The sequence below is a fragment of the Perca flavescens genome, chromosome 11 (genome assembly GCF_004354835.1).
Source record: "Perca flavescens isolate YP-PL-M2 chromosome 11, PFLA_1.0, whole genome shotgun sequence".
Taxonomy (NCBI): domain Eukaryota; kingdom Metazoa; phylum Chordata; class Actinopteri; order Perciformes; family Percidae; genus Perca; species Perca flavescens.
The window spans coordinates 36,736,863-36,756,730 of record NC_041341.1 but is presented as its reverse complement, the minus strand read 5'-3'; the positions used below and the strand labels follow the sequence as shown (position 1 = coordinate 36,756,730).

The 19,868-nt window shown below is 39.3% G+C and overlaps 1 protein-coding gene and 1 long non-coding RNA gene across 4 annotated transcripts in view; both read right to left on the bottom strand.

The window, feature by feature from the left end:
- Window positions 1–18,008, bottom strand: part of gtpbp8 (GTP binding protein 8) — a 35,703-nt gene extending 17,695 nt beyond the window's left edge. For 2 of the 3 annotated variants that reach the window (XM_028592154.1, XM_028592156.1), the window contains exons 1-5: window positions 17,891–18,008; window positions 17,047–17,222; window positions 14,855–15,008; window positions 7,369–7,467; window positions 5,327–5,457 (exon numbers count right to left, since the gene is read on the bottom strand). In XM_028592154.1, coding sequence (XP_028447955.1) covers window positions 5,327–5,457; window positions 7,369–7,467; window positions 14,855–15,008; window positions 17,047–17,216 — 554 coding nt within the window. In that variant the 5' untranslated portion in view covers window positions 17,217–17,222; window positions 17,891–18,008. Of the gene's footprint in view, window positions 1–5,326; window positions 5,458–7,368; window positions 7,468–14,854; window positions 15,009–17,046; window positions 17,223–17,625; window positions 17,696–17,890 lie in introns of those variants that run through there. The other variant, XM_028592155.1, reaches the window with a different exon arrangement.
- On the bottom strand, window positions 11,345–14,441 carry LOC114564670 (uncharacterized). Its single transcript, XR_003693798.1, has 3 exons — window positions 13,848–14,441; window positions 12,077–12,230; window positions 11,345–11,383 (listed from the first exon to the last, which is right to left on the bottom strand). It is a non-coding gene; the product is annotated as an uncharacterized LOC114564670 (long non-coding RNA).
- Window positions 18,009–19,868: the final 1,860 nt, after the last annotated feature.

Here is a 19,868-nt window from a genome sequence, read left to right as displayed (position 1 = left end):
GCAAAAAGCAAACCTAGGACAACCTAACCAAATATAACCAAACCTTGGTGTGCCTGTAAGTACAGCCAGAGCAGAGAGAAGAGACAGAGGATACTACAGCTTAAGTGGCCTCAGGACACCAGACCCAGCTGAGCTAATTAGTAACCTGCACACAGGAAGCACTGTGTAAGTTAACACTTAAATGACACCGAAGGGCATCACAGGTGCACTTTAAACTTCCTCTCCCATCTCTTTATGGGAAACTCTCACTTTCCCCTTGCGATAGTACATCTGGCCCTCAGTTTGCGTCTTCAGGCAGGCAACAGCAGCATAGTGTTTTCCTGAACCAACTGAAGAAGCGCTGGACTCCACTCTTCTTTTCAACCTTAACCTGGCTGATTGTCAGGTCATCCTGCGCTGCATGATGGGTGATTGGAAGAGCCTGTAGAGCCGCAGTCAACGAGTGTAAATGTGTGTGAGTGATTATCTGATGAGTACCTTGTATGGCAGCCCCGGCCACAGCGTATGAATGTGTGTGAATGGTGAATGGTTGCTGTACTACGTTAAAGCGCTCTGAGTAGTCGTTGAGACTAGAAAAGCGCTATATAAGAACAGTCCATATACAGGACTGATGTCATGACTTCAGTCAGTTCAGTGGCAGGGGAAGTGGTGGTGATGACACCTTGGCAACGTCTGTCTCTGAGGTAAACTGCTCCGCTGGTTCAATCTGGCTGATTGTCAAACCATTCTGAATGAGAGTGATGGCAAGAGGTTCATCAGTAGGGGGAACAGAAGATGGAACCACAGCAGAGTCAGCTTCTAGGCGGGGCATAGAGGCAGAGGATACGGTTTCATCCAAGAAAATATTGGCAGCAGGTTCAGCATTGGGAGTCAGAGGAGTGAGTCAGAGGAGTGGGCGGACAAGACAAATAAATTGCCTCATTAATCAACTCTTTGCAGGTGTAAGAGTCAAGCCAGGTGTTAAAGCAGACATATTATGCTTATTTTCAGGATCATAATTGTATTTTGAGATTGTACCAGAATAGGTTTACATGGTTTAAGTTTCAAAAAACACCACATTTTTGTTGTACTGCACATTGCTGCAGCTCCTCTTTTCACCCTGTGTTGTTGCACTTTGTTGCATTTCAGTTTATAAAAAAATGTATTTCATTGCCAAGACATACATTTATCTACTGGAATAGAGCAGTGTAAATATTGCATAAGGCCATCCTCAACCTTACAGTAGGCTACTTGTATGACCCGCCATCTGACATGATTTCTGTTCAGCAATCAACGATTGTTGATATGCACCGGGCTGATGCAGGTTTTAATTTGCGGGTAGTAACGTTACAGTTATTGTGATGTAAATTTGGCTATGTTCACTGCATATTCCACAAATGAAAGTGCCATGACAGACATGCAATACTAAAATTACATATCTCACCATGTACTCTCAGTCACTTAGCCTGCAAATTCCTAGATAGAAGTTACTAGCTTAAACAAATAGGCGCTAACTAATGTGACTATTATTTGCCACTGTTCATCACACCCCCAACCGGCCCTGTCAGACACCGCCTACCAACAGTCTGGGTCTGCCGAGGTTTCTTCCTAAAAAGGGAGTTTTTCCTTGCCGCTGTCGCAATAGCCACTGCTAATGCTTGCTCTTGAGGGAATTACGGTAATTGTTGGGGTTTTGGAATTTATAGAGTGTGGTCTAGACCTACTCTATCTGTAAAGTGTCTCGAGATAACTCTGTTATAATTTGATACTATAAATAAAATTGAATTGAACTGGCGCTAACGTGTACAGCAGGCTTCTTCAGTTGGCTTACTTGAAACGTACTTCATGTGACTCAAGAGCGCAGACTTGCCCATTGTGAAAAGCTGCACGTCTTTTTTGCAGACTTTGTTTTGGTTTGTAGGGTTTGTCCCCATTTAATCCATAATTTGTATTTTTCATCGTCCAGCCAACGTTCATTGAAACGACAGCCTGCCAATATTCCCACTATGGCCACGACAAGACCCGCCCTTCAATAGCATTTATTGGCTAGCATTTATTGGCTATTTGTCCATGATGCTTACACAAGGTAACATAACCCCATTTGTACAGGTCCTATCCCCTGACCAATCGGCTATCCTAACCTCAACCACTCGAGGTGAAATCATAGGGTGAAATGCCTAACCCCAACCAATCGAGCTGCTTCCTAGGGCGGGTCTTGGCGTGGCGGCAGATCGCAGTCACAAATGCACAAGTTGTCTACAGTTTTAATTGTTATTAACACAGCTGTATATTGTTAAAGGGAAATTTTACCGCTGGAAAGCTGAATATATCTTTAAATTGGGTCACTAATGTAGTAGAAATGTGAAAAGAAAATTGAAATTGGTTCCTTCTAGGCCAAGATAAGCCAAAAAATGTGTTTTTGGCTCATATGGATGAAAGACGCCAAATCCCAGAATGCACTTGCTTTGCTGCTGTATGAGGCCACTCCCAAGCCACGCCTACCCTTTACAGACAGACAGTGAGACGATCAACTCAACAAGTGTGTTTTATTGTCATTTCAACCATATACACGAAAAAACGTTTCACCATGGCTCAAGTGGTGTTACACATTTAAAACATGCTTTTTTTTTGCCATAGCTGATACATTATCTGGACTTCTTTCAGCGGATTGATTGATAGCTCCAGAGTGAACAGAACTGTGTCCATGGCAACGCTCTGCTATGCATGGCAACCGTGTGTTATCCTTAGCAGCGGTCTGTTATCAAGAAATAACAGATCGCATTCTACATTAGAATTCAACCAAGCCATGTAATAAAAGAAGGCTAACTCATAGCTACTAGCATTAGCTCTTGGTGGGCTGTGGTATAAACATCGAGTATAAACACAGCCGTACATTTGCGTGGGATGTAGCTAGAATTGTCAGCATTTTACAGTCACAAACTCCACCAGCAGTTAGCAGTTAGTTGGATACAAATCACCCCATTTCTGCACTAGGCAGTCCGGGGTAACACAGCCCACCTCCACTAAAAGTCTTACCCGGTGACAGCAGGCTGGATTGTCCACAGCAATATTTCCACAACAACAAAAACACAGCACAGCAGTCTGTGAACTCACGTTGGGAGTTTCGTTGAAGTTGGATGTTGTCCAGTTTGTTTAATGAGCGGACACTTGCAAGCATGATTGGTGAACAGATGGCTGGCTAGCGTTAGCTTTCCACCGGCACACTCGTTCAACGCTCCCCGCTGATGAGGTCACTTTACCGGCCAGAGGAATCGAGCAGCACCGCTGGTCTCCGTGAAGGCGAAGCTTGCGTAGTGTGTCGAGCAATAATTGCGTCCGTAATAAAGTGTCCTGCATATTCTCCGATGTGTTCCAATGTATCCCGGTGATACACGTGTGTGGTAGTTTGAATGCACATAATTGTTGTTCTAAAATTTCCGTCGGGATGAACAGTTTGTGCTCCTGCTGAGAAGCTAAGCGAGGATTCAAGATGGCTGACACTCGTTTTTTCCTCGGCAATCTCCGGAAAAAGCCGACAGTCCAACCCCCTTTGGGCTATGCGGAAGTGGCTCCTAATACAGGCTGTAGTCTTTTGCCTCTGGGCAAAAAAACCTCAGATGACGCAAAAATCGTCATTTTGCGTCATCTGAGGCTTTTTTCCAGACCCACAATACAGAGATCTCCCCCCTCAGGGGGACATGAGGGAGGGAAGCATGGTCATTCAAAAATACTACCAGGGTTCTACTGATACAAAGCTTAATGCTAATCGGTGAAGTTTCCCTTTAAGTATGAGAGGGAAACCTGTATTGGTACCAGTGTTTCCACTGGTAACTATCTGTTATTGCGGCAGCCACGGCGAAAAACATATTAGAAGTTATTAAATGTAACTAACTTCAGTTCGTTGAGTAATAGTGTGTAAGACGGAGCCTGCTGGACCTGGGCGAGAGATGTGACCAATGGCCAGAATATCATAGTTCATAAAAATGAATCAGTAATGATGGGCTACAGACATTTCATAGCCTACACAAGACGTGTGTAACGCCGCTGACCCGGCAAAGCGCATTCGACCCGTGCTGGACCCATTCATAATGAGTCAGCCGTCACTCTGTGAATAGCATATGCTTCAGTCCATCACACTCCCGCTCTCCCTCTGTCTCCCTATGTCTTTCTGTTGTTTTTTTTTTAAGATTTCGGCCTTTATTTTGATAGGAAAGCTGAAGACGAGAGAGAGGGGAGAGAGAGGGGGGAATGACATGCAGTAAAGGGCTGCAAGTCGGAGTCAAACCTCTATATATACCAACTGAGTGTCCTCTTTCTCTTTTAATCAGTCAGTTATTGTTGTGAAGGAGCTTTCTCAGAGATTTTTTTTTTTAATATATATATATATATATATCCTAGACTATTTATTTCAGATAACTTTCATTTACATGTGTTTACATGTGCAGCTGTATATTTTTAAACTGGTAAAGGAAACCCTGTCTTTGCATTTTATTTTAATCACAATTATTTAATAAAAGAGCTTGTGAAAAGTGGAACATTTAGTCCACTTTGTAAAAAAATACAGAGCTATATATCGTGTATCGCCATTCAGCGTTAACGGCGACGCAAGGAAAAATGTGGGTGCACCTAAATAAAAAAAGTTAGGCGCACCAATGCAACCAAGGCAAAAAGTTAGTCTGGAGCCCTGCAAACTGCAGACATGAAAGTGAAGACTGACTGACTCCCACATTCAAGGAGTTACAGTAGTCAAAGTAGTCCAGGAGAAAGGTGACTTGAATCTTGGAATGATAAAAATCATCCAAAGGCATTTTGCATATTAAAGACGGAAAATGCAGTCCATACCATTGACTTTCTTTGTAGCATGGCCTAAGATTACAGAGCCATGGCTGAAACAACAGCTGGCCTCATAAGCAGTGTTTTATGCTGGTGTTGTATCGTTAAGGTAAGTGCAGAAAAAATGTTAATCCTGCCACTGCCTGTGAGTACAGTGTTTCTACTGAGTGGTTTGGTATAAGGAATCATTTGTAATTGTTTTTTTTATTTCATCCAAAGAATGAGAAAATTCATTTTGAGTAAATTATGACTATTATTATACCACACCGAAACAATTGGTAATCTGTATTTTTCTGACGAAGTGATCTTAAAATGACACCGTTTCTTGGCATCATGGTTGAATGTCACCTCCCATAATAATGAAGAGAGTTCTGTGATGGTCTTCTAGAAAAATCTCCTCCCAACCTAGCAGTAGTAGTCTGATTCGTATCGGTCCATATATCGGTTTGTTTGACTCTAAATAAGCACACAGCACTTGCTTCCCTCAGGCAGCTAACTTAAGTAAATGTCTTACTTCTTCCTTGTGTAGAGATACGGCTCCACCATATCCACAAAGTCTTTGGGTGCTCTGTGACCATAGCCTGGCATGTCTACCACGGTGAAAGCTTTGCCCACTCGGAAGAAGTTCATCTTCTTCGTGTGACCCTGACCAGGAAATCCAAAAAGGGAGTGAAGACGGAAGGAAAAACAATGAGTTCAACTCTGAACCAGACAAATTATATGCTGATATCTTTATCTATTTACATAGAGACCAATTACCTGATCACTGAGTACGTTTACATGCACACCAATATTCCACTATTATTCCAAATATGCCAATATTCCAAATATGATACAGGTCACGTAAACAGCATATTGCAGTTGGATATTCTGAATAAGGCCTTTTTCTGAATATAGCACTTTCTGATTAAGATATGTGGGATATTCTGGTATTATTCAGGTTTTAGAGGTATTCTTTGAACATGTATAAAGCGCATTCAGAATATGTGTCTCAGTCAGGGTTTTTACCCCAGTTTACTTGCCGGTTTACGGCTTATGGTCAGCTCTGTGCGTTGCTATGTTGACTGTACACATACCAACCAGCCGACAGTTTGCCAGGCTGCAGACCCGATAAGACGGAGAAACACAGCTACTTTTAAACATCATCAAAGACTTGGATATCAACAGGTTTTTGGATATGTGCACACATCGCTACGACGACCTTTCCAAGAAGCTGGTTGAAGGAATGAAAGAGGGACGCTGTGTTCACACGCTCCAACATGTCTACTCTAACACTGCTGGTTAACTTTGAGAAAAAAACATATTTATCACAGCTACAGTACATGTAAACAGTAATATAGTTGAATATTCTCTTTCATTAAACATAACAGTAAACAGCTGAGTCGGAATAGCCTCTTTTTCAGAATAAGGGTAAAAAACTGAACATTATGCGCATGTAAACGTAGTCAGTCAATGATCATTTTCTGTTTGCACGCCCATGTTTTTCATTAGATCTTTTCTTATTATCCTTTTCTTCTTCTATATATTTTGTAGAGCCATCTAGTGGTGTTACCTGGCTCCTGTCATCTTGTATCTACTAAAGGTGAGACAGCCTGAAGAAGGCTGTTTATGCGTGGGTTGTTACTCAGTTTTACTGTAACATGTACTAGTAATTTTGACATGAAATAGCCATCTAAATAAAGGCGTTTCTTAACTTTTTGCCAGAAGTGTGTGTTTGACTTTACTCCTTTTTTGGAACTTTTGTGTTTAGAGCATCTTCATTTTTTTTGAACGTCCGAACACTCAGACCTTTTTTTCCTCTTGATATTCTTATATTAGTTAAATATATATTTAATATTTGTGTGAATGCAGCATTCAAACCTTCAAATGTTCCACATCATTCATTCATTAAATGTTTTATACTTTTTGAAAATATTGAATATATATTCAATAAAATTAAAGCCGGCAATTCAGTTAAACATCAGCTTTTACAAAAACGTTCATACAATGTTGGTATTATTCAATTTTTTAAAAGACATTTGTATTCATTTGAACCATTTCCACTTCTGCTCATTTTCCTACAACTTCACCTTCTTCTTACATTGAAGCGAGCAAATCAGTGTAGTGACAGCTTTTCAGAAAACCTTAAAATATTCTTTTGTTTTATTCATTTTTGGTGTTATTTAACATTTCCATGAAATTGATACTTACACCATTTCCACTTTTCAAACTATTCCCACTACTTCACCTTCTTCTTACGCATCAAAGCTAGCCATCCAGTTTAGCTTTAGCCATTTAGCTTTTCAGCATTCACAAGCATTTTCTGCAGGAAATGCATTTTCTAGTCTTATATAAGTTTTTGATACGAGACGGTTTTTGAGACTTGATGCTAAGGACCCATTTCTAAGGTGTTGAGGTTCGACACCCAACTATGTGTATAAAACATGTTTTACTTTAAAAAAAGAAAAAAAAGAAAAGCTAAAGATCAATCTAACTCTACATAATGTCATCTTACATAAACAATACATGCTGGACCACGAAACTAAAACAGACAGTATGTCGGCTAAGACTACTCACTGGAGTTTTGGAGACTCGGACGTCTACCTCAGGAGTCAGGGAGAACAGCCCTTTGATGAGAGAGGACTTGCCCACGTTGCTCCTGCCGATGAAACACACCTGGGAACACACACACACACACACACACACACACACACACACACACACACACACACACACACACGTTGCTCTAAGTCCTTTTCTTCTGAAATACTGTGCTGAAATTGCAATTTACTGTGACTGTGTTATAGGGCTGGGTTAAAATAATTAAGTCTCCAAGTAATATCAGGCTTTCAAAAAAGCTTTTAAATCTAAAATAATTAAGGGGTTATGGAGTAATCTCATTAAAATGTGAAATTACTAGGATTGTACTCAAGTATTTAGTTTTATTGGATTTCTGGGTGATTCTATGGGGATCTCACTTGAGTTTCTGCGCGCCAATGTTGCCGGACTACTCCATTTTGTAAACATAATCCATACTGAGAAATCCAGAGAGAGTTGTGAGGCGCTGATAGTCTTAATTAGCTTTGTAGCAACTCATTTGGCAATGGCTTGAATGTAAGGGACTTGCTTGTACAATTGACAGCACAAGTTCTCTTAGAATCTCTTTTATATCCAAACTGTATTGGTATATCCCTAACCCAATTGATATCCAATTGAAATGTAATGGAATCGGACCTTGTGAATTAAACTGATTCTGAAAACCCTTGGCGATACCCAGCCCTCCTGTGTCAGTGATCAAACATTTCAATAGTAATTCAACGATCTGTGGGAGCTTGTGCTGGAATATTTTCCTTAAAAAGGTCTTTCAGGTTTTCCTCATTTTGTGAACAGATTAGCCAGCTCACCTACCCTCTGACTCACAGGCCGCTCTGATTGGCTGCTACCATTTTGCTACTGCGGTACCATCGACCGCCATGTCCCACACGACACGACTCCAGCTCATCCATCTCTCAGACACCAGACAGATGGATGGAGGCTCATGCTGCCAGTAAGCTACGAATACATCATCCTCGGACAGAGCACAGAGGCAGAGTGGGAGCTACCGTGGGGTGCCAGAGACACTCCGTTGTCCCTGGCAACACAATGTTCCGTCCTGAACCCTCTGCTGAACACTACTGTCTATAAGGTTACAAATCTGCTCATTTATCATCAAGTGTCAGCTCATGCTTAATTATGTAAGAGGCTGCAGGAGGGTAAAGAGACATGACGCTACATGTTTCACAGACAGTGTGTCTACATTCTGGGCCGACGAAGGGCAATGTGAACAGCCAGAGGTTTAAAAGATGAGTAGGGCTGGGTATTGTTCAAACATTTTTGATACCGGTACCTGTCGTAATACCGTGACCTTGATACCGTTCCTAAAAGATACTTTTTTCAATACCAATTTTGTAAGTTCACATACTTAAAGTGCTCATATTATGCTCATTTTCAGGTTCATAATTGTATTTAGAGGTTGTATCAGAATACTAGCCAGTTACCTAGCTACTGTGCCCTGACAGTTGGTAGGTAAGGACTACTAGCCAGTCAAAAGCAGAGTATGAGGGCGTGCCCTGACAGTAGCTAGGTAAGGACTACTAGCCAGTCAGTTGCAGAGTATGAGGGCATGCCACACTAGCAGCTAGGTGCGCATTATAACATGTGTGACCCCAAAGTGACCACGTTTGTCTCTGAAGTAAAGGCTGGACTACAATAGAGCTGTTTGGAGCAGTTTGTGAACAGTGTTTTCTGTTGGAGATGGTAAGTCCCTTTGGGGGGGACTTTGGGCTTTTTCACTTTGTATTACATGCACAAAAAAAGACACAATAAAGGAAAGGGCAAAAGCCAAAAAGTATAATATGAGCACTTTAAAAGAGAAACAAAGTATGGAAGACTAAAAATGACATAAGGAAAAATAAATAAATAAATAAATAAAAGTAGAAATAAATAAATAAATGCAGAAATATAGTGAAAATAAATACATTTTGGTAACATAAATGGCTATTTCTGTATTTTTACATGTATTTATTTATGCATTTCTATATGTATTTATTTATTTCTACATTTATTTTTTAGAGCGATGTGATCGAATCTACTACTACTGCCTTAATTTCACTGGTACAAGGAAGCCTAGGTTGAACACCCCTATACAGAATAGTGTATATTAATGATAAACAACTAGATTTTCAAAACTGGAGGAATATATAACCGCCATAAATGATATTTTGAGATAAAATTGTGATAAAATAACTTCCGCATCTATCTATGACTGACCGAAGTGACGTAACGCAAGGGAGTCTGGTCAAGTTCATGCTCAAATTACAATGGACGTGGATGAAGAAACCGAGCTCTCCAACGTTGGCGAGCATACCTACGGTGGCTGCTGGTTCATCTAGGCTAGTACATTGGTGTTATACAATAAATCTGCATTAGCAAACATGCTATGGCGTCGGTGGTGGACAGCATGTGTTGTCGAGAGGTGGATGCCTACCGGGCACTAGTTGAGGGTTTAGTCCCGGCCACGGACATTACCTGCCTGACGCTCCATCCCGGCTTTGATGCCTGCTGCCTCAACCCGTTCTCGCTGCAGGTAGCATACCTCAACTTCAGGCAGGAGTATGGTCCTCTCCAAGCCAACAGACCACAGTATGTTTAGATGAGAGTAATTTATAACACTATTATATTATTATACACTTCTATTATAGTCGTCAGTTTTCTACACAAATAAACTGTATCAAAATAATTGTACATACTGTAACTACTTATATATAGCCATATTCTACTGCTCTTCATACTATTCCTCTTGCACATACAGTACACTTATTCTTACGTTACCGTTTCTGTACTACAATGGTACGGTTACCACAATGCACATATTTGTCTATGTGGTTCATACTGAATATCCATATTAATTCCGTTTTCCTTATAATATATTCTGTTAATGCCCTGCATATATCTATATTCTTACTATGATAATCCTACTGCATTGCACATATCTGTACATGTTCATTACTTACACTTGGTTATACATATTTGATTTTTTTTCATTTCTGGTTGGACGCAAACTGCATTTTGTTGTCTTTGTACTCGTAATCTGCACAATGACAATAAAGTATAATCTAATCTAATCTAATGTGCATTATTGATGCTGAGGGATTAGCAGATTTTTAAACTCTGATGTGCATACATACCTTTATGGAATAGAATAACTGAAAATGTTACATCAAATAAGTCTATCACTCTTGATCATATTGACTATGTTAACAGGATTATCAATATCAACATTGCACCCCTATCATTCTCTAGGCAATTCCGATACACAGCCTACAGGCAGGTGGTCCGATAGACATATGGGTTTCTGGGCAGGAAAATCAGGAAGGCAATACCAGCTTGTGTTGTGGCCGCAATCAGGAGGCAGTTTCCAGAGGAAGGGAGGCAATCAATAAACATATTTTGTTTTCACAAAATTAACACAATCACAAAGTGTCTTGTTGTATAAAATGTATTCATAATTTAACTGATAGTAACTAGGAGTGTTGGGCAAGTTACTTCCAAAATGTAGTTCATTATAGATTACGAGTTACTGTCATTTCAGAGTAATTAGTTATATTACAATATTATTGTCTTTGAATTGTAATGCTTTACACTACTTTTGCATTACTTTTAGAAGTTTGACTTGGCAGGTCAAACTTTACAAATAGAGTAGGTCTAGACCACACTATAATTTACAGGGACCCAACAATTCTAGTAATTCCCCCAAGAGCATTGATTCAGTGTGACAGTGGCAAGGAAAACCTCCCTCTCAGGAAGAAACCTGGGACAGACCCAGGCTCTTGGTAGGCGGTTCTGATGGTGCCGGTTGGGGGTGTGATGAACAGTGGCGATAATAGTCACAATAAAGATAGTTGAACTACGACTATAAATAGTAGTTGCAGTAGTTCATGGCGTAGCAGGGCGTTACAGGACGTAGCAGGGAACTGCACGGCGTAGCAGGGTGTAGCAGGACCACGCCGACAGCTGCAGCCATGATTTAGGGGCCACCCTAGTCCAAGGAAAACTGCTAGGCGAAAAAAAAAAAAGAAACCACATGGTCAGTGGTCACAACACATGCACAACCTAATACAGTCCAGTATGAAATGTGTTCTTCCTACCATTAGAAGTAATTTGTAAATATTTGTGTCATATACAGTACAGGCCAAAAGTTTGGACACACCTTCTCATTCAATGTGTTTCTTTTTTTTCCATGACTATTTACATTGTAGATTCTTACTGAAGGCATCAAAACTATGAATGAACACATATGGAATTATGTACTAACAAAAAAGTGTGAAATAACTGAAAACATGTCTTATATTTTAGATTCCTCAAAGTAGCCACCCTTTGCTTTTTTTGATAACTCTGCAAACCCTTGGTATTCTCTTAATGAGCTTCATGAGGTAGTCACCTGAAATGGTTTTACCTTCACAGGTGTGCTTTGTCAGGGTTAATTAGTGGAATTTTTTCCCTTATTAATAAAAAAGCAAAGGGTGGCTACTTTGAAGAATCTAAAATATATGACATGTTTCAGTTATTTCACACTTTTTTGTTAAGTACATAATTCCATGTGTGTTCATTCATAGTTTTGATGCCTTCAGTGAGAATCTACAAAGTAAATAGTCATGAAAATAAAAGGAAACGCATTTGAATGAGAAGGTGTGTCCAAACTTTTGGCCTGTACTGTACAGCTAATGATAGATACAAGTTACACTACCTGATGAGCATTGCAGACATCTGATGTTGCACTGTGACTCACGATGAAGCACTAATGGTCCAGGATCCTGTAGAGAGAAGCCCTCTGTCTCTTCAAAATCTACAGTGCTAGGTGCATCTATCCCTTCATTACTGGCTGCACTCTCTGCCAAAATCTGAAAAACACGGAGGTTCAAAATCACTCACAAAAATAGGATACAAGCTTAGTTACCAACTGGATCAGTAATAATAATAAAAAAAAAAAAAAGAGAAATAAAACCAAAGCAGCTCTGACGTGTCAAAACCTCCAATTTGGACTTTCTAAATTACCAGAGAGTAGCCTACTGGGATACAAAATCATGCGGGAGAACGGTCTGAATTGAAATGCAGGGGAAAATGGAGTTTTGGGCTAGCTAGCTGCCTGCCAACAGCTCATAGCTAGCTTAATAAAATGCGGGGGAAACGGGGGTGTTTGGGCTAGCTAGCTGCCAACAGCTCATAGCTAGCTTAATGCAAACTGCATTGATGTCAAGGCAGACAATTACGAAAACCTGTTCTAAAGCTCAGTCTATCCTTCTCTCTCTGTATACTGAATCCCTGATGCTAGGAATTTGCAGTCAGCCCATTTTTAATCCAGATGAGGGAATGATTTCAGACGCAATTTTAGCTAGCTACTCCTGTCATCAAATCATCAGCTACCAAATGTTTGCTAATGCAATAGCCAAGTTAACATGTAATGGTGCGTTCTTTTTGTCCACCGAAGTCGATTTACGAGTTGTTTTCCGGAGTTGCAAAAAGAACGCCACCGAGGTAGTATATACAACTCGTCAAGTCGTCTGAACCAGAGGACCCCGAGTTCACTTTCAAAGGTGCACATAGCGCTGTATACTGCTACCTATAGTATGTTGCTACAGTCTTATTAGGAGTTAAATACCGCCTGATTAGTTATTTTGTAGCTTGTGCAGCTGAAATTGGCTAGAGACGCTCGGTTGCTATATGACAACAACGGCTTAAGCCGAGCCTTGAGCAGAAAGCAGTAGGGCTACCACCTCTTAGTCGACTAATCGGTCGTTTTGGTCTTAGTCAACTAAGATTTCTTGAGTCGATAAGTCATTTGTTATGCTTATTCATGCTTAATTACTCATTTCCAAGAAATTTATGAGCAAATTTATGGTAAACACAAGATTTAAAGTGGTGCTTTTGCAGGATTAATTGTGGAGAAACTCAGTTTTACAGATGGTTAATTAACTACATTTTTATTGTGCTTTTCTAGTCTTAACCACCTCTCAAAGCGCACAGCTCTGTCAATTAAATCAACTAATCGATTAGTCGAGAAAATCCTATAAATGTTAGTCGACTAAGAATTTCTTTAGTCGAGGACAGCCCTAGAAAGCAGAGCAGTAGCCGAACGTTAATGTTAACCAAAAAGTAATTTTCATGTATCAAACTGTGAAATATATGTGTGTAATATGTCAATAACTGGGTGAATAGAATCCTAAAAGTTACTAAAAATGTTACAAAAATCCATCTTTTCTCCGACTCGTAGTATTGTGTGACAAAAAGAACGCAACAACCCACGGTTACTCGTTTTCCGACATGGATGTTACGTCACATTCGAGCTACTAGTCGCGATTACAAGACAAAAAGAACGCACCATATGTTACTAGTTACAGTAGATGGTGGATTGCCCAATACATACACGCTCAAATCACTTGTTTATTCTGAAATTATTAGACTAAAACATTACGAAATCAGCCAAATTAAGAGTTAAACGAATTAAAAGTAAGACTTACTCTGCTAAGAGCTCTTTTTCGGTGCATGGAATTTCTGCAAGTTGGTCCTCCAGTCTTGCCCGCTCCAGATTCAGGTGAAAGCCTTGATGGTGGTGGACTTGATTCCATCGAGTGCACCGAGGGAACAGCATTGGCAATCAGTCTCAGATAAAATCCCATCCGAGACTCCAACAAATCTCCAGGTCTATAACTCTCCGGAGTGAAATGAACGCCACAAACGACCGAGTGTGTGGTGACAGACGCGGCAGTGAAGTCTGCTCACTTCACCTGCACAAAACGCACCCAAAAACGAAAAACCTTGCTTTTCCTACAAGGAAAAAGATGTACACGATTTCCTGACAGACTGGACTTTGTGCAACTAGCACAAGAACAATAAATTACCATTATGACTTACATAACCATACATAAACTTCCTCTATATCTTGCTCTCTCTCACCACTGGAGAGTGACCCCACAGTCACATTAGCTACAAGAGACAGAGTCAAAGCAATGGATGGATCGTTTGCTTCTGTCTGGTTAGCGACACGGCCCCCAGCTAACCAATCCTTGTTCAGACTGATGTTGGCACCTCCCACTCAATTAGTATACAAGCGCAGGGAAAAAGAAATGTGGAAATACAGAAAGAAAGAAATGTAGAAATGTGGAAATACAGAAATAAATAAATGTAGAAATACAGAAATAAATAAATATATAAATATATAAATAAATAAATAAATATATAAATAAATGTATAAATACATAAATAAATACATATAGAAATGCATAAATAAATAAATAAATACATTTAAAAATACAGAAATAGCCATTTATTTTACCAAAATGTATTTATTTTCACTATATTTCTGCATTTATTTATTTATTTCTACTTTTATTTATTTATTTTTCCTTAAGTCATTTTTAGTCCTCCATAACAAAGCAATAACATGAGGTAACTTCAGGAGATGACATGTTGGTAGTACTTGTACATGAGCCAGGTAGAGACAGTGTGACTGAGGCCGCCCACTAACCTCCGGCGGTTTCAGTGCAGGTACATGGTCCAGCCTCTCAGCAGAGATGTAGTAATCAATCTTATGAGACGGTGAAGAGTAGAAGAGCTTTTCTGCTTTAACCATGTCCTCCAAACTGGGATGAAAGAGCTGGAACTGTGTCCTGTCTACAGACCTGAGAATGATTCCAATCAACAGTTCAGGCTACCAGAGAATACACAGGGTTGGGTCAGATTAACTTAAAAATGTAGTTAGTTACTGAAAACAGATGGCATGGCCATTTTGTAAGTAGTAACGTAATCCATTGGAATACTTTTGGATTACTGCAAAACACAATTACAATTACAGTTGGTCCAATCAAATGACCCTTACAAAGCCAGTCCTGGCACAGACTGCAGGTTTCCTGTGTGTATTGGACAACATGTGGGCTGCGGTTTGTTTTGTTGCTGCTGTTTTTTAATCAAAAGCCACATGCCTCCTTTGCTCATGTAACACAAGGTAAACTCTTACTCAAAATGTTCATCTTCCATTTTCAATAAAAAAGAAACAAAAACTCTTCTACCAATACATCCTCATAAAAAACAAAAAACAAATATAAGTTAAGTCACTATTAACAAAACTGGCAACCAGAGAGCAGTAATTTACATGTGATATAGAGTAGAACATATTCGGCGTTAAGAGCTGGTCAAATCTACTTACCCTATCAACAACATGCTGACATAAATGTCTACAGGTGTACTGTCAAGTTTCATAATTGGAAAATTGCCATATTATAAGGACGTAAAAAAAAATGTAATCTGGGTTGATTGTAGTTCCTTATATTTTGTAATCTGATTACATAATCCCTACATGTAAACCCAACCCTGAGAATACATGTACAGGAGGAAGGGCTAGAAAGTAATATTCAGTTGGTTGTCATATACAATTTCACCGCTGGATGGGAGAAATTCTTACACAATATAGCTTTAAAAGGAACACGCCGACTTATTGGGAATTTAGCTTATTCACTGTAACCCCCAGAGTAAGACAAGTCGATACATACACTTCTCATCTCCGTGCGTGCTGTAAGGCTGCCTGACGGCTCCAGCATTAGCTTAGCCCAGCACAGATCCTGCAGGTAACTGGTTCCAACTAGCCTAGTTGTGACAAAAGTGACAAAATAACGCCAACATGTTCCTATTTACATGTTGTGATTTATAGAGTCACAGCGTGTACAAAAAACACTTATTCGGAGCAGTAGGATTACTGGAACCATTCACCTGCATGTTCTGTGCTGGCCTGATGCTGCTGGAGCCGTCAGACAGCATTACAGCACGCACGGAGATGAGAAGGGTATGTATGGACTTGGCTAACTCTGGGGGTTACGGTGAATAAGCTAAATTCCCAATAAGTCGGCGTGTTCCTTTAAGACTTTTTAAGACCTTTGTGTTGACTTAGGGTGAAATTGACCCATTTTTTGTTTTATATCAGAAAATATGGGATGTAGATATAAGCGCTGAAAATGTAAAGAAGAAAAATTTTACAATTTAAAACGTTTGAAAAAGCAAAAACAAACTGTGAAAAAAGGCGTTTTTTTTCCCCAAGGTTGACGGGAAGACAACACAAGGGTTAAGACTATTATGAATGAAATATAAGATCTTTATCACGACATAAAAGTACAACGAAATGCAGTCACAAAATTACTTGCAAAGTAAATAAATGTATTAAAATTTAATAAAAGCAAAACGGATTAAAAATAGTCGGTAAATATACAGCAAATTATATTTGGACTAGCAAAAGAAAGAACTACAACACCCCGGAGTAAAAAAACACATTAGAAAGCGCTGCGGAAGCATTGGAGGTAGCGTTGCATGGACGTAATTATTTAAGACCTAGAACATAATGGTTCAGCGGATTTAAAACTTTTTAAGGCCTAAAATTTTTATTTGGAAATTTTTGAGTTTTGAAGACCCTGCGGACACCCTGTTACCAGACTCTTCTAGCTGTTCTGTTATTTGCCTTTACCCACTTAGTCATTATATCCACATTACTAGTAATTATTCATCTCAAATCTTATTGGGTTAATATTTTGTGAAAGCACCAATAGTCAAGCCTACAACATCGCCGCAATATCGACACTGATGTATTTGGTCAAAAATATTGTGATGTTTGATTTTCTCCAGATCGCCCAGCTCTAAGTCAAACATTTCAGATGTAGAAACAAAATGCAGTACCTGTCCAGGTAAGCCTCCAGCTCACTGAAGGGGTAGAGTAAGCCTTGGACTTTCTTTGGGGGAAGCAACGTGGCTTTCTGAAGCGAAGCAAGTTTATGGACACTCTGCCGGGAGACGGAACACAGTTGTGTCCCAGGCTGAAGCCACAGGGACAGACGGAGACCAAACATCTTCCTCTGCAGATTTGTTATTGGGAAAATTCCAGATTAACAAGAAGAAATGGGCAGACTCCAAACCAAACTTTGAACACTTTTTAAAGAACTGCACCAAAACGGCAACACTATAAGAGACATTAAGAATAACAAGGCAATTAGACCGATTTTGTGTTGGATAAATTTCTCATGTACATACATTTGATTTAAAGGTGTATCACATTTTCTATTACCTTTACATATATTTTCTCTGTATAAGCACCTCTAGTATTAACTTTGTGTGTGTGTACATGGCGATGTACTTATGTTCTTTAAATAAATTTTAAAAAAGTTAACAGAGAACATGAAATGTAAAAGGACACAGTACACACTGAAGAGCTAACGTTAATGTTAAATTCCATGTTTCTAAAATACCACGCCGACTTACCACACATTTATAAACCAAGTATTTGGTGCCTACCTAAAAAACAATACTAATACTGTGCTTCTAAACAGACAGGGTCCAGACGTATTACGTATGACGTACATATAACGTTACGTATCTATGGGTCAAGTGGACAGGTAACGGTCTATGGTAACGGTATGGGCAGAAAGTTAGCAAAACATGAATGTAGCAGTGACCGTTACAATATGTAATTACGTTACATTGTAATTACCGACATTTCAAAATGCGAGTTAATTTCACGACTTACCTAAATTCCAATATATTCATTGATTAATATTGAAATAATAAAGCCTGTTTTGGCTAAAACTGAGCGTTATTCTATGATATCATGCCTGCTCCTTTCACTATCCTCCATGTTGTGTGCAGCGCTCAAATGAGGTCGACTGAAACAACTTATTTAAGCTAAGGGTTCCGTTGTTTTTGTTATTTTAATAAATAAAGCATTCGGTTACTTATTTGACTTACTTTATTTAATAAACCAACAGAAATGAAGTAAAAAAGTATATTAATTTGTAATGCACACGTCGCCATAACTTGCCAGAAACAAATGCTGACTTTTATAAGGATTTTTATTTATTTAGTATCATACTAATAGTAGTCATAGTAGTAGTGTGTTTAAGTCTTGTGTATATGAGAAAAATTCAGATTCAAATACAGATTCATAATATCCCCCTCTGCCTGTGCTTACATTTAAAATTCACATATTTAAAAGAGTATAGCAATAACATGCAGAACGATTGGGATGTTAACCACTAAACCCTGTTTTCATGTATGCAGTTATTGCAGTCAAATTATGAACAGCAGTGAGACCTTGAGACAGACATTGAAGTGAGACCCTGAGGAGGCTAAAACAAGGGCGTTGCGATTACATCTCTATCCCTATGCTATTCTAATATTGCATAGGGCATTGGGACATAACTAATGAGCATGACTCCTCTTTTAGATCCCCGCTACATTCTTCACGTTGATGCATGGCTGGTGAAACATACAGAAACATTCCTGCTCTTTGGGGGGAAAAAAACGTCTCCTATCCATAGGGAAAAAAAGGTACACATCTAGCTGTCACATAGATCCTCCATCACCCTCTTGGTGGGGATTGTTGAGGATTATAATGCTGACATTTATGAGGAGCACGCCAAAGAAATGTCTCCATATATTTAGTTACAGGAGGTGGCTGTGATAAGAGCGACTCCAGGCTTCTCTCCCACTCTGCATTCTTTAACTCTGAGTCTCCCAGTAGGAAATGGACTTCCATCAATAGTCATGTTCAAGCGGTGGTCAGGTTACACAGGTTCGTGAACACAAAGTGGTTAGTTTTCTTCTCACAGTAGTCATTCTCCACATTCCTTCCTATGGGGAGAAGAGATCAGTTCTAATAAGAATCACAGCTTTGATTAATAGTTTGAAAACACAATTTCTATTTGAAAGGTAGAATATTTGGCATACTTTTGGGGATCTCGCTTTTTGCTAAGCACTTCAAAATGAATCACAGTTATCTACTCATTGCTCTCCCACAGTTTGTTGCAGGGGTGGAGGAAGTATTCACATCATTTACTTACTAATAATACCACACTTTAAAAATACTGTGTTACAAGTAAAAGTCCTGTATTGAAAATATTACTTATAAGTAAAAGTATGTAAGTCAGAAAATGTACATACAGTAATACAAGTAAAAGTACTCAATGCAGAACAATCCTCCCATTGTAGAAAGTGTAAAAGATCCAAACAGTTGTGTGTTTAATGGTCTCATCATTTCAGCTGGACTTGTAGGTTGTTACATTGTTGGCTAATTTACTTTACAATAAAACATCAGATTTTTGAAACTACATGTGTTTTCTGTGCAACATATGTAAAGTAACTAGTAACTAAAGCTGTAACATATGAATGTAGTGGAGTAAAAAGTCCAATATTTCTCTAGTAGAGTAGAAGTAGAAAGTGGCATGAAAAGAAAAGACTCAAGTAAATCACAAGTACCTCAACATTTGTATTTAAGTACAGTACTTGAGTAAATGTACTCAGTTACATTCCACCACTGGTTTTGTTGACCCTTTTCTTTCCACATGGGGGCAGTGCAGACTTATGAAAGCATCCTTCTGCACTCTGGCTGACATGTTATGTATCTGCCTTCGCCACCTTGTGCCAATCCTCTCTGTGCTCCATCTGGCTTTTATGACCCGATGTGATTCATAGTATGTTCACTGAACAAATTAATTCACACATATCCA